At 45.2% G+C, this 14,518-nt stretch overlaps 1 protein-coding gene across 1 annotated transcript in view; it reads left to right on the top strand.

The window, feature by feature from the left end:
• LOC139234120 (lysyl oxidase homolog 1-like) overlaps positions 1-8,791 on the top strand; it is a 118,279-nt gene extending 109,488 nt beyond the window's left edge. Inside the window, exon 7 of the mRNA XM_070865077.1 lies at positions 1,760-8,791. Within this exon, the coding sequence (XP_070721178.1) occupies positions 1,760-1,766 (7 nt within the window). The 3' untranslated portion in view covers positions 1,767-8,791. The remainder of the gene's footprint in view (positions 1-1,759) is intronic.
• Positions 8,792-14,518: the final 5,727 nt, after the last annotated feature.

The following is a 14,518-nucleotide window of genomic DNA, read 5'->3' on the forward strand; positions in this document are numbered from 1 at the left end:
TTGGCTAGGATACCGGGGATAACTCTTTGAAATAGTGCCACGGGATCTTTTATGTCCACCTGAGAGGGCAGACGGGGCTTCAGTTTAATGTCTCATCCGAAAGATGGCTCCTCTGACAGAGCCGCACTCCCTCAGCAGGAGTGTCAGCCTAGATTTATGTACTCAAGTCCCTGGCGTGGGACTTGAACCCACAACCTTCTGACTCAGAGGCAAGAGTGATACCCACTGAGCCCCGGCTGACACTATAATGTACTGTAACGTTTCTGAGATTGAAACAGCCAACTTATCTAATACCAAAGCAAAATACCGCGGATGCTGGAATCTGAAATAAAAACAGAAAATGCTGGAAAGCTCAGCGGGTCAGGCAGCATCTGTGGAGAAAGAAACAGAATTAACGTTTTGAATCAGTGACCCTTTGTCAGAACTATCGAATGTTCGAAATGAACAGATTCTTAAGGAGTACTGAAAGGCGGAGGGGTGGAAAGAACAAAAGGGAAGGCAACTTATCGAGTTGGATTTATTGCACTCTCGGAGATGAGGGGGTTGACATATGAGGAAAGGTTGAGTAGGTTGGGCCTCTACTCATTGGAGTTCAGAAGAATGAGAGGTGATCTAATTGAAACGTATAAGATTATGAGGGGGCTTGACAGGCTGGATGCAGAGAGGATGTTTCCACTGATGGGGGAGACTAGAACTAGAGGGCACGATCTTAGAATATGGGGCCACCCATTTAAAATTGAGATGAGGAGGAATTTCTTCTCTCAGAGTGTTGTAAATCTGTGGCATGCGCTGCCTCAGAGAGCTGTGGAAGCTGGGTCATTGAATATATTTAAGACAGAGATAGACAGTTTCTTAACCGATAAGGGAATAAGAGGTTATGGGGAGCGGGCAGGGAAGTGGACCCGAGTCCATGATCGGATCAGCCATGATCATATTAAATGGCGGAGCAGGCTCGAGGGGCCGTATGGCCTAATCATGCATCTATCTCTTATCATCATCACAGGCAGTCCCTCGGAATCGAGGAAGACTTGCTTCCACTCTAAAAATGAGTCCTTAGGTGGCTGAACAGTTCAATACGAGAGCCACTGTCCCTGTCACAGTTGGGACAGACAGTCGTTGAGGGAAGGGGTGGGTGGGACTGGTTTGCCGCGCGCTCCTTCCGCTGCCTGCAGTTGATTTCTGCATGCTCTCGGCGATGAGACTCGAGGTGTTCAGCGCCCTTCCAGATGCACTTCCTCCACTTAGGGTGGTCTTTGGCCAGGGACTCCCAGGTGTCAGTGGGGATGTTGCACTTCATCAGGGAGGCTTTGAGGGTGTCCTTGTAACGTTTCCTCTGCCCACCTTTGGCTCGTTTGCCGTGAAGGAGTTCCGAGTAGAGCGCTTGTTTTGGGAGTCTCGTGTCTGGCATGCGAACAGTGTGGCCTGCCCAGTGGAGCTGATCAAGTGTGGTCAGTGCTTCAATGCTGGGGATCTTGGCCTGGTCGAGGACACTAACATTGGTGCTTCTGACCTCCCAGGGGATTTGCAGGAACTTGTGGAGACAGAGGCTGAAATCCAAACTGAGGTGTACGAAAGCATGGGCCTTACGCTAAACATCCTATTTCTTATGTTCTTATGCTAACACACAAATCTTGCTTGTGTATTTCACAATGTCCAGTCTGGGCCTGCTTATGCTCAAGAGCTGAGGGTGATTGAAGTCAATTGGGATTTCCTGTCGTGACTTTTGCCTGAGATTTTTTTTTTTTCTTTCTTCTTACAGGTCATGATCTGCAAGTTTTGAATTTCAAAACACTGCGTATCCTGAGCGAACATCTGGTGCGTGTGGAACATGATCGTGCAGCAGCTGTGGTTCAGTCGCCGCCATCGGGAGTTCAGTCATGACCACAGAAGCCACCTGTGATGCAAGGAGAGCTGTGGGACACGAGCCAACTTCTACAAATAAACCTTTGCATGGACTAGTCACCAGAGTATTGCCAGCGAGTCTGTGCGAGCATCCGGAAAACGGTGCTGTTAATTAGCAACTCTGTTGAAATTGAACTAGGTGTACCTTATTAGTGAAAGAATCACCTCAGTTTCACTCATAAGAAGTAGGAGCAGGAGTAGGCCATACGGCCCCTCGAGCCTGCTCCGCCATTCAGTAAGATCTTGGCTGATCTTCTATTTCAACTCCACTTTCCCGCCCTATCCCCATATCCCTTGATTCCCTTAGTGCCCAAAATTCGATCCATCTCTGTCTTGAATATACTCATCGCATCCACAGCCCTCTGGGGTAGAGAATTCCAATGATCCACAACCCTCTAAGTGAAGAAATTTCTCCTCAGCTCGGTCCTAATTGCCCGACCCCTTATCCTGAGACGATGCCCCCTAGTTCTAGACCCTTCAGCCAGGGGAAACAACCTCTCAGCCTCTATCCCGTCAAGCCCTCTACGGATTTTATATGTTTCAATGAGAGCACCTCATTCTTCTAAACTCCAGAGAGTACAGACCCATTCTACTGAAAATGGGCCTTTACTTTTGATTACTGGTACTCAGTACTCCATAAGAACATAAGAAATAGGAGCAGGAGTAGTCTATTTGGCCCCTCGAGCCTGCTCCGCCATTCAATAAGATCATGGACTCAGCTCCACTTCCCTGCCCGTTTCCATAACCCATTACTCCCTTATCACTCAAAGTTCTGTCTACACTTTAAATATATTCAATGACCCAGCCTCCATAGCTCTCTGGGGAAGAGAATTCCATAGATTTACAACCCTCTGAGAGAAGAAATCTCATTTCAGTTTTAAATGGGCGGCCCCTTATTCTAAGACTATGTCCCCTAGTTTTAGTTTCTCCTATGAGTGGAAATATCCTCTCTGCATCCACCTTGTCGAGCCCCCTCATTATCATATAAGTTTCAATAAGATCACCTCTCATTCTTCTGAACTCCAATGAGTAGAGGCCCAACCTACTCAACCTATCTCATGTCAACCCCCTCATTTGGAAATCAACCTAGTGAACCTTCATGGGATCCTTCTATGCCTTTGATTTGTTGCTATGGTAGAAAAATCAAATTTCTGTGATTATATAATAAAAATTGAGCATGTTTAGTTAGTTAATGGGATTATTCATCTCGCCTCCTAGTTTCCAATGGCTGAACAGGCTCGAGGGGCTGAATGGCCCACTCCTATTCCTATGTTTAAAATCTCTCTGCACACGGGAGTTAGACACTTGGAACATGAACCTGTCTTTCCTCTTCACAGATGCTGACTGACCTGTTTCTTGCATGTTCTGATGTTGTTTCGCCTCTCCATTCATTTTATTTCTGCTTTTCTTTCGGTAAAGTAAAAATAAGGGGAAAAAAACTGAAAACGCTGGAAATCTGAAATAAAAATAAAAGACACCAAATTGCTGGAAATACACAACGGGCCAGTCACCATCTGTAAAGAGAAAAGACAGGCTTGCTGTTTCGGGTGTGTGGCCCTTCATCCGAACTGAAATTGTAATAAGTTTGCATAACATTTGAGAGAGAAGAAAAGAGGGAGGAAGGGGCAATCAAGAATATGCCAATCACAGATCTCTGCCGTAGTCATTGTTCTATAATGGCTGTCGCATTTCCTACGTTACAACAGTGACTACGCTCCATTGGCTGTAAAGTGCTTTGGGATGTGCAGTGATCTTGAAAGGCGCTATATAAATGCAGTTCTTTCTTTTGTTCTTTCTTTAGCGAGAGGATAGGAGCAGAGAGGTCTTACTGCAGTTGTACAGGGCCTTGGTGAGGCTTCACCTTGAATATTGTGTACAGTTCTGGTCTCCTAATCTGAGGAAGGACATTCTTGCTATTGAGGGAGTGCAGCGAAGGTTCACCAGACTGATTCCCGGGATGGCAGGACTGACATATGAAGAGAGATGGATCGATTAGGCTTATATTCACTGGAATTTAGAAGAATGAGATGGGATCTCATCATAGAAATATATAAAATTCTGACGGGATTGGACAGGTTAGAAGCAGGAAGAATGTTCCCGACGTTGGGGAAGTCCAGAACCAGGGGTCACAATGTAAGGATAAGGGGTAAGCCATTTAGGACCGTGATGAGCAGAAACTTCTTCACTCAGAGAATTGTGAACCTGTGGAATTCTCTACCACAGAATGTTGTTGAGGCCAGTTCATTAGATATATTCAAAAAGGAGTTAGATGTGGCCCTTACAGCCAAAGGGATCAAGGGTATGGAGAGAAAGCAGGAATGGGGTACTGAAGTTGCATGATCAGCCATGATCATATTGAATGGTGATGCAGGCTCGAAGGGCCGAATGGCCTGCTCCTGCACCTATTTTCTATGTTTCTATGTTTCTTTCGTTCTTTCTTTCAACTTCTTCGTATTGAAATCAAAATTAATCTACATTGTCCCCTTACTGTAACTCATTCATTTGCTGGACCCAGAAACCCTGGAACTTGCTTCACTGGAACTTAATTTCCTCCTTCAAGATGCATCTTTGCCGTGACCTAACCATGATCTCAACTTATCAAACCACAACTCGCATCTATAGCGTGCCTTTAACATAGTGAATATCCCAAGGCCCTTCACAGGCACGAGGCCAGACAAAATTTCACGCCAAGCCACGTAAAAGAGGTAGTACAGCAGATGACCAAAAGCTTGGTCAAAGAGGTAGGTTTTAGGGAGCGTCTGAAAGGAGGAGTGAGCGGTCGAGAGGCGGAGATGTTTGGGGAGGGAGTTCCAGAATGTAGGGCCCAGGCAGCTGAAGGCAGGTTGTTTTTATACTAATCTAAGTGTATTCCTGATGATTTGAGGGTTTTTTTGCATTTAAAAAATCTGCATTATCTAACATTTCGTGCAACTTTGAATTACTTCCTACTTTTATCCCCATCTTGCATTATGAATCTTGGTTATTTACCTAAGTTTCTCAAAATAAATAAATCGCTCTATCATTCTGAGTATAGTTGAAAGTAAGTGAAGTACTTGTCAAGTGAACGCAAATTACACACCGTTGTTTTTATGCAGAGCTGAATCAGTAATGTAATTTGTTGTTGAAGAAGTTTCTATAGAGAGCTTTCTCAATATATCTGCACAGTGTTTCTCGTTCCACTCCTACCACAACTTTGACCTGATCATGTATTTTTTTTTAAAGTTAGGCAAAATTTTAAAGCAATCTGCCAAGGAAAGTTTCTTTTTAAATCATTCCAGGGACTTGGGGATGGCTGATTTCAGAAACTGATCTAGAACTGACAAGGTCGAAAGGGAGAAATGTATGACTTTACATTTGTCCAGTGAGATTTGAAGTGTAGCTCACTGAAACATGCCCTCTCAACCTGTAGTATTTTATATAACGCCATGGCCTAGGCTAAAATCTGCCTGACCAGTTAAGGACAATTATGTTTTACACTGATTATAAAATAAACATGTAGTTCTGGGTTCGAGCACTATGGGGGAGATATTGTCCTCCATCCCGATTGGGGGGGGTAACCTGTTGGGGCCGGTACTTCCTGCGTCCGGTGTGGAAAACCCTCCCTGGCCTCGGAATTGGCCTTAACGCCCCTCAGAGGAAGTGGAGAGCAATCTCGCGAGTTCCACTTCCTCTTGGGGGCGGGTCCAGCGGAGATAATGGTGCGCGATCAGCAGAACTAGGTGCATGCTCTGTGTAGCGCTGACGCTGTTTCAAAGCCCCCCCCCCCCCTTTCGCTTAAAGGGGAGGGCCGCTGCGCGCTCCGCAGGGCCTCTGATGGCCTCCACTAAGGCCACCAGGGCAGCGCGGCACCGGGCCTTGCCCAAAGCGGAATGCCGGGCTGCACAATGATGGCCCAGACCACGATTCGGTGCCGACCAGTGAGTCGGCAAAGCCGCCGAGATAGCAGCGCGGGGCGCTCGCGACCTCCCCTTTAACTCCTGCCCCGCGAGCAGATGTTGGCCCGGTTCGCGACCCGCCTCGCGGGGCAATAGCCACCGCGGGGTGGAAAAGGGTCGGCGCACACGCTGATGACGCCATCGCCGGATGCGCGGCGGCCAGGGGCGCTAAACGCACAAATTCCCGGGAGCCAGTAGCGCCCCCCCCCCCTCCCTCCTACAGGTCGAAAAGTGTTTCGCACCCCATTAGCGTCCCCAGGAAGCTCTAATTGATGGCACATAAAGGAGCACTTTCGAACCCTCTAGATTTAGGAAAGTTGTGCTCAACGTTACCGCTAAGCTGCCGCGTAGGCCGCTCATCGGCTTCTAAATGGAAGAAACCATGCCTGTGCGGAAATTTGAATGAGCCGCGAAGCCATTTAAAGGGATCGCGCACGGAAAAAAAAATTACAGCGAAGATTAGTTGTGTTCACATTGCTTTTAAAGATTGTCGTTCTACAGTATACTCCTGGTGATTTGAAGTTGGGTTTTTTTGCATTAAAAAAACCCCAGAATTATCTAATATTTCAAACAACTTCAAATTAAGAGGAGTAGAGAGAAAGATAGAACTTGCAGTTCTCTGGTGTCTTTCACAACCTCAGGACGTCCCAAAGCACTTTACAACCAATAGAGTACATAAGAACATAAGAAATAGGAGCAGGAGTAGGCCATATGGCCCCTCGAGCCTGCTCCGCCATTTAATATGATCATGGCTGATCCGATCATGGGCTCAGCTCCACTTCCCCGCCCGCCCCCCATAACCCTTTAATCCCTTATCAGTTAAGATATCTCTGTCTTAAATTTATTCAATGACCCAGCTTCCACTGCTCTCTGAGGCAGCGAATTCCGCAGATTTACAACCCTCTGAGAGAAGAAATATCTCCTCATCTCAGAATAAGGGGCTGCCCATTTAAAACTAAGATTATGGCCCCTAGTTCTAGTCTCCCCCATCAGTGGAAACATCCTCTCTGCATCCACCTTGTCAAGTACTTTTGAATGTAGTCACTGTTGTACTGTAGAAAATGCGGCACCCAATTTGCGCACAGCAAGCTCCCACAAACAGCAGTATGATGTCTGACTAGATATTCTGCTTTATTGATGTAGGGATATATTTTGGCCAGGGCACCGGGGAGAACAACCTTGCTCATCTTCCAATAATGCAGTGGAATCTTTTACTTGCAAATGAGAGAGCAGACTAAGCCTCGGTTTAACATCTCACCCAAAGGGCCTTTGATTGAGAGATAGAAAATGCCACCCAAATGAGTCTCTGTGCTGCAAATATAGTGGGAGAGAATCAGAGACAGATTTATCATTAATGGCAATGGGAACACAATGAGCCGTTTCAATTTCAATTTCATGGAAAGCTTCAGAAGGGTTCTTAAGGGCAAGGTGAATGAGGTGTTGGTAGTCCTAATGTAGCTTTTAACCCCAAGCATTTCTGGCATTTTTTAATGGGGTGGATGGCAGGGTGCCTGTAGTTTGGATAGAGTTACACAGATTTACATAGGATATACAGCACCAAAATAGGCCATTCGGCCCAACCAGTCCACGCTGTCCACTCGAACCTCCTCCCGTCTTTCCTCATCTAACCCTATCAGCGTAACCCTCTATTCTCTTCAGTCTTATATGCTTGTCTAGCCTCCCCTTAAATACATCGATACTATTCACCTCAACCACTCGCTGTGGTAGCAAGTTCCACATTCTCACCACTCTCTGGGTAAAGAGGTTTCTTCTGAATTTCCTCTCGGACGTCTTGGTGACTATCTTATACTTAGGGTGTTGAGCCGATGTACAGAACCTCCAGAACTCCTGATTATATTTTAACCACAGAAAGCGAGTGATGGAGGAACCACTGAGTAAAGTTCTCTCATGTCCTTGATTGCACTCGTTGCATACGAACCTTCTTCGCTTGTGCTTTCAGTGGAATATTTTAATCGCTGTGTGCGTTTCTGTAAATAACTCTCATCTGTAGTAAGCCTCTACTACTGACAAAGAAAAATAATGATTTACTGTGTGCCAAAAGTAACGGAATGAAATAATGCTTGTGGGGAACATTTCAGCTATTTCCCCCCCACCCCCAGAATAATAGCACAATACAATGAGCTGGACACAGTTGTACAGGGAATTGATTTGTGCTTTTATTCCGAATACTCAGGAACCGAAAACTGGAAAACCTGACAACAACTTTAACCCTACTGTATGATTTGACGTTCACTGAACCAAAACGATTACCTGAGATATATAACATTGCACTCAAAGGCTCTGCCCGGTAACTGTGTGTATGCTCCAAATCAATATCAGAAATATTTCCTAAGAAATGGTTAATTTTGCTGAACTTTTGTAGGCTGGATGTATAATTACAATATTAAAAAATAAATAAAATTCAAATACAAGTTTTGATTTGAAGCCAGCCACCACCTGATGCAGCCACCGGTTTTATTGTGTGTCTTCCACTATCTGACTGTCTCTGTGTGTGTGCTCACGTTAGTGTGACAAGCTAGAAGAAGGGAACACTTGTATATTACACCCTGTAACAGACTATCCAATAGCACAGGATAAGTCAATCCCACCACTGCAGCTGGGGAATATAAATTCAGTTTAATAAAATCTGGAATAAAAAGCTAATGTCAATAATGATGACCATTGAAACTACCAGATTGTCTTAAAGCCCCATCTGGTTCACTAATGTCCTTTAGGGAAGAAAATCTGCCGTCCTTACCCGGTCTGGCTGATATGTGACTCCAGACCCACGGTAATTTGGGTGACTTTAACTGCCCTCTGAAATGTCCCAGTAAGTCATTAAATTGTTTTCAAGAAGGCAGCATCTTGAGGGCAATTAGGGATGGGCAATAAATGCTGATCTTACCAGCAATGCCCAAATTCTGTAAACGAATAAAAATAAAGTTGGAACATGTTTCAAGGATGCGTCAGTTTGGACAATGCTGTTTATTGCAATCTGAACCTTGAGATGTTGTGCTATCCTGTATTAAGGATGTATTATCTATGCAATGAAAATAATGGTTAAAGATTGGATGTGGGGATTTCTACAGGTGTCCTGGCCAAAATTTATCCCTCAATCAACACCTCCAAAAACAGATTATCTGGCCAGTTATTTCATTGCAGTTTGTGGGACTTTGCTGTGCACAAATTGGCTCTCTGTTTTACTTTTCCTTCACTCTCAGGATGTGGGTGTCGATGCTGTAATGTATTTGCTTCATGAGTTCTTTGCTTAATTAAGAACTAGTTGGTTTATTAACAAAGGTTTGACAATCACACTACACATTACCAGTTCATCCACCAGACTCACAACTGCACACCTCATCGTGGATGACCTAGACCCAACTGGCTGGGGTTTTATTGAGTCTTACGAACATCACGTGACTGGCTAAGCCATTCACAATGCAACAGCTCTACAAATATTTTGGTAAAACTTTTAAATCAATTTTTTAAGGGCACCAAAACCCACAAATTTACAATTAAACATTAGAGGGAACCTTGTCAAATCAAATTAAAATTCTGTTCCCTGTTGAAAAGATGCACTCCAGTCCCTCTGGTGCCCACCTCTCGCAGAAGGCCGCGAGCGTACCGATGGACTCTGCGTGCTCCATCTCCAGGGACACCTGTGAGCATACTCACAGGTGCATACACTACAGATGCCAATTCACTTCACAGCCAGAAACGACAGCAAACTTACTGATTAAAATAAAGAAGAAACTGCAACAAAGAAGAAGGCCCACCAAGGGAAATTAAGGATGGGCAATAAATGCCGGCCTTGCCAGCGACGCCCACATGCCGAGAATGAATTAAAAGTAAAGCACAGAGCCAATTTGTGCACAGCAAAGTCCTACAAACTGCAATGAAATAACTGACCAGATAATCTGTTTTTGGAGGTGTTGATTGAGGGATAAATTTTGGCCAGGACACCTGTAGAAATCCCTGCTCTTCTTTGAACAGTTCCATCCACCTGAGCAGGTCAATGGGGCTCGGCTAAACATTGCATCCGAAAGACAGCACTTGCATCAATGCAGCAAAATTGTGTGAGGTTTGAGGGTAAGGGTTAGGGTTTGCGATAATATCAATTGTAGGAAGAAAAATGTGCCCACTCCTCAATCATCACCCCATTGAATGGTAGCAAGGACAAGTATTGGACATTCTCTAGGATGCTCCCATTCCAAGAATGGAATGGGTCAGACAACAGGCTATAAATGCTTTATGGAAAAAGAAATAATTAGCTCCAAATCCTGGCCAAATTACAATTACTCCAAGTATAAAATAAATCTAACACTAAGAGGTCAAGGTATTTTTGGAATTCAGTGAGATAGCCACCATTGGGACTACCATCTGTGACTCAGTTACTAATAACAAGGTGTAATGTATTTGCTTCATGGGTTCTTTGCTTAAGAATTCACAGCTACACATTTGCTGTGAAGAATGTGTTCAGCCTCAGACAGAATTAAATAAAGCCAAGTATTCAAAAAAGAAGGGATATAAAGGTCAACATCCACCCTGACTTGATGCATGTAAACTCGAATCAACCAAGATTTGGGACTTTGGAAAGCATATTTCACAGGATGTGGGCAATATGGCATGGCCACATTTATGGCCCATCCATGGTTGCCCTGTGATGATGGTGGGGGGCCCCATCCTTGAAGCACTGCAGTCGTTGTGCTGATGGTGCTCCCACAAATCATAGAATCAGAGAAACTTACAGCACGGAAGGAGGCCATTTCGGCCCATCGTGTCTGCATTGGCCGACAAAGATCCATCCAGCCTAATCCCACCTTCCAGCTCGTGGTCCGTAGCCCTGTAGGTTACGGCACCTCAAATGCACATCCAAGTACTTGTTAAATGTGGTGAGGGATTCTGCCTCTACCAACCTTTCAAGCCGTGAGTTCCAGACCCCCACCGCCCTCTGGGTGAAGAAATTTCCCCTCTAAACCTCCTACAAATTACTTGAAATCTCTGCCCCCTGGTTGTTGATCCCTCTGCTAAGGGAAACAGGTCCTTCTTATCCACTCTATCCAGGCCCCTCATAATTTTGTACACCTCAATAAGGTCTCTCCTCAGCCTCCTCTGTCCCAAAGAATGATTGTGCCAGGACTTTGACCCAGCAACGATGAAGGAACAGCGGTGATATATATCCAGCGTGTGACTGTGGGAATGTGGAGTTGATGGTACCCTCGTTATATTGCTGCTCTTGTCCTTCTTGATGGTGGAAGTCGCAATCTGGACCTGGATCTTTCAGAACTCACCATTCCACTCATTTGCCAACTATATGGGGATTTCCAGTTATTCTAGTGGGAGGATGTGGAATTTTCATGTGGTCTTGAAATTCATTCACAAATGCCAAGTGCTCTTTGTGATTCTAAAATACTTCCCATCTAATAACACTGTAAAGTCTCAGATGAAGAGAACTACTCCAAAGTTTCGAAAGCACGTAAGACATATATTACAAACATTGTGTCTGCCTATACTATGTACGTTTAGAAAATATTAATGCACGTCTACTTGACTATTCTTAAACAGGTTAATGTTTCAAGGCTTCTGTACTTTTAGTAACACCGAGGCTAAAATTTGTTTGGAATTTCTAACAGTAGCACTACATGACTTGCAAACCTCCAGGAAGACAAACACTAAAGATTTTCAGATCTGTCCACTGCAGTCCACCCAGAAAAGCGTACAACACCAGAACTAAAGTGAAAGCGGGAAGCTGGGATGGGAAGTCTTGTTGCCTGAAGTCAAACAACGCCAATTCTACATCCGGACAAGAAGTCCACAAGAGTATTTCGCAGGAGGATGCGATTTTCAGATGGTTGGAGACCTGAGCTACCCAGCGGCAGTGAGATGACTGAAGTTTTTCTCAAAACATTAGCTGCAGCGGGCATAAAGACTGGGTTTTGGAACCTCAAAGTTCACGTTAAACGTTCACTCACGTGCATCTCCAACTATTCCAGCAATTTGGTGATTAGCATTACCCTCTTCCTGATGATTGCAAGGTTGTGGAGAAAATTAAACATTGGGGGCAATTTTTGACCACCCCTTTGCTTGTTTCTGAAAAACACGTGGCCATGAGAGGTGATCTTATCGAAACATATAAGATTATGAGGGAGCTTGACAAGTTGGCTGCAGAGAGGATGTTTCCACTGATGGGGGAGACTAGAACTAGGGGACATGATCTTAGAATAAGGGGCCACCCATTTAAAACTGAGATGAGGAGAAATTTCTTCTCTCAGAGAGTTGTAAATCTGTGGCATTCGCTGCCTCAGAGAGCTGTGGAAGTTGGGACATTGAATAACTTTAAGACATAGACAGTTTCTTAAACGATAAGGGAATAAGGGGTTATGGAGAGTGGTCAGGGAAGTGGACCTGAGACCATGATCGAATCAGCCATAATCGTATTAAATGGCGAGCAGGCTCGAGGGGCCGTATGGTCTATTCCTGCTCCTATTTCTTATGCTCTTATATGCTATTGATAATCACTAAAGGTTGACGTAGATCAATAAGGCCGTAATCAAAGCAAACTAAGCACCAGGTTTATCTCTAGAGGGATAGAATTGGGAAGTAGAGAAGTTATGCTAAACTAGTATAGAACTTTGGTCAGATCTCACGGAATGCTGTGTACAGTTCTGGTCGCCATATTTTCAATAGGATATCGAGGCACCAGAGAGGGTGCAAAAGAGATTAACAAGGATAATACCAAATCTGCGAGATTATACCTATCAGGAAATGATTAACAGGCTGGATCTCAATTTTCCAGTAAAGAGAAGGCTGAGGGATGATCTGTTGGAGGTCGTTAAAATGATGAAAGGGTTTTGGCAGATGGATACAGAGAGAATGTTTCCACTTGTGAGGAAGAGTATAACTAGAGGCCATCAATATAAGATAGTCACCAATAGGGAATTCAGAAGGAACTTCTTTACCCAGAGAGTGGTGAGAATGTGGAAATCGCTACCACAGGGAGTGGTTGAGGCGAATAGTATAGACGCATTTAAGGGGAGGGTCGATAAGTATACGAGGGAGAAGGGAATAGAGGGTTATGCTGATGGATTTAGATGAGGGAAAGACGGGAGGAGGCTCGAGTGGAGCATAAACGCCGGCATGGACTGGTTGGGTCGAATGGACTGCTTCTGTGCCGTATATCCTGTGTAATCCTGTGTAAAAAATTGGAAGAGAGTGAGTACCTCTGCCACCTGTTGAACACCCAAAGCCTGCCAATGCCATTTTCAGGTGGGCCTGTAAATGGGTGCATAACAAACCCGCCTGGAACAGGCAAGAGAAGGCTTGCATGTGCCAATCAAAATCTGATGCCAGTCACTTTGCTATTTTCAGTTATGAAGAGGTGGAGTGTGCCCCCTACATAAGTTGCCCATTTATAAGAAATAAGAGCAGGAGTCGGCCATTCGGCCCCTCGAGCCTGCTCCGCCATTCAATAAGACCGTGGCTGACCTTCGACCTCAACTCCACTTTCCTGCACTATCCCTATATCCCTTGATTCCCTTAATATCCAAATATTTATCGGTCTCTGACTTGATTATACCAAAAGACTGAACCTCCGCAGCCATCTGTGGTAGAGAATTCCAAAGATTCACCACCCTCGAGAGTGAAGAAATTACTCCTGCTCTCAGTCGTAAATGGCCGACCCCTTGCTTTGAGACTGTGACCCCTCGTTCTAGACTCCTCAGCCGCGGGAAACATCCTCTCAGTGTCTACCCTGCATCAAATGCTTTCATCTCATAATACTCCTGTGGAGCACCTTGGGATGTTTCACTACATTAAAGGCGATACATAAACGCAAGTTGTTGTTGTTGTACCAGGCGGCAAGTGGTGCAATGAGGAGCCCTTAAAGGGCCGCTTCAGAAAAGGGTCGTTTTGGGAAGGGACATTGAGTCTTTTTGGAGCTGGGAGCTCCAGAATAACTGTTGCCGGTCGCTGATTGGGTCCCTCTTCCTTTGAGCACCGCCCCTTCAGGTAATTACAACTGGCTTGGTTCATTCCTAGCTTTACTGACCCCACGCCCCCTCCCCCGTCCCCTTCCCTTGTCCGACAGCACTCACCGAGCACTCGGCAGCCTGCCCGGAATATACTGCCGAGGCCCGAACTGACAAATGGTTCTGGCCCGCCCATCACCACTGGATAGGAAGGACCTACGTCCCTTAGCAGAAGGGGTCAACAACTAGGGGGCATAGACTTAAAGTAATTTGTAGGAGATTTAGAGGAGATTTGAGGCGAAATTTCTTCACCCAGATGGTGGTGGGGGTCTAGAACTCACTGCCTGAAACCCTCACCACATTTAAAAAGTACTTGGATGTGCACTTGAAGTGTTGTAACCTACAGGGCCACGGACCAAGAGCTGGAAAGTGAGATTAGGCTGGATAGCTCTTTGCCGGCCGACGCGGACCCGATGGGCCGAAATGGCCTCCTTCCGTGCCGTAAACTTCTACAATTACTATGATTCAGCTTGCCAACAATGAGCCTTGTGCCGTGATACAGCCTTGCAGTCGGCCACCGTGAATCACAACCCTCCACATAAACCTTGCCCAAGCAATCATTTGTTTTACGAAAAGAGCGATTGAGTTGACCGCTTTGCTTCTCGAGCATCTAGACTTTATCACCTTAGGTTAGAACAAAACGTTACTTGCAAA

This window comes from Pristiophorus japonicus, chromosome 21 (assembly GCF_044704955.1).
Source record: "Pristiophorus japonicus isolate sPriJap1 chromosome 21, sPriJap1.hap1, whole genome shotgun sequence".
Taxonomy (NCBI): domain Eukaryota; kingdom Metazoa; phylum Chordata; class Chondrichthyes; family Pristiophoridae; genus Pristiophorus; species Pristiophorus japonicus.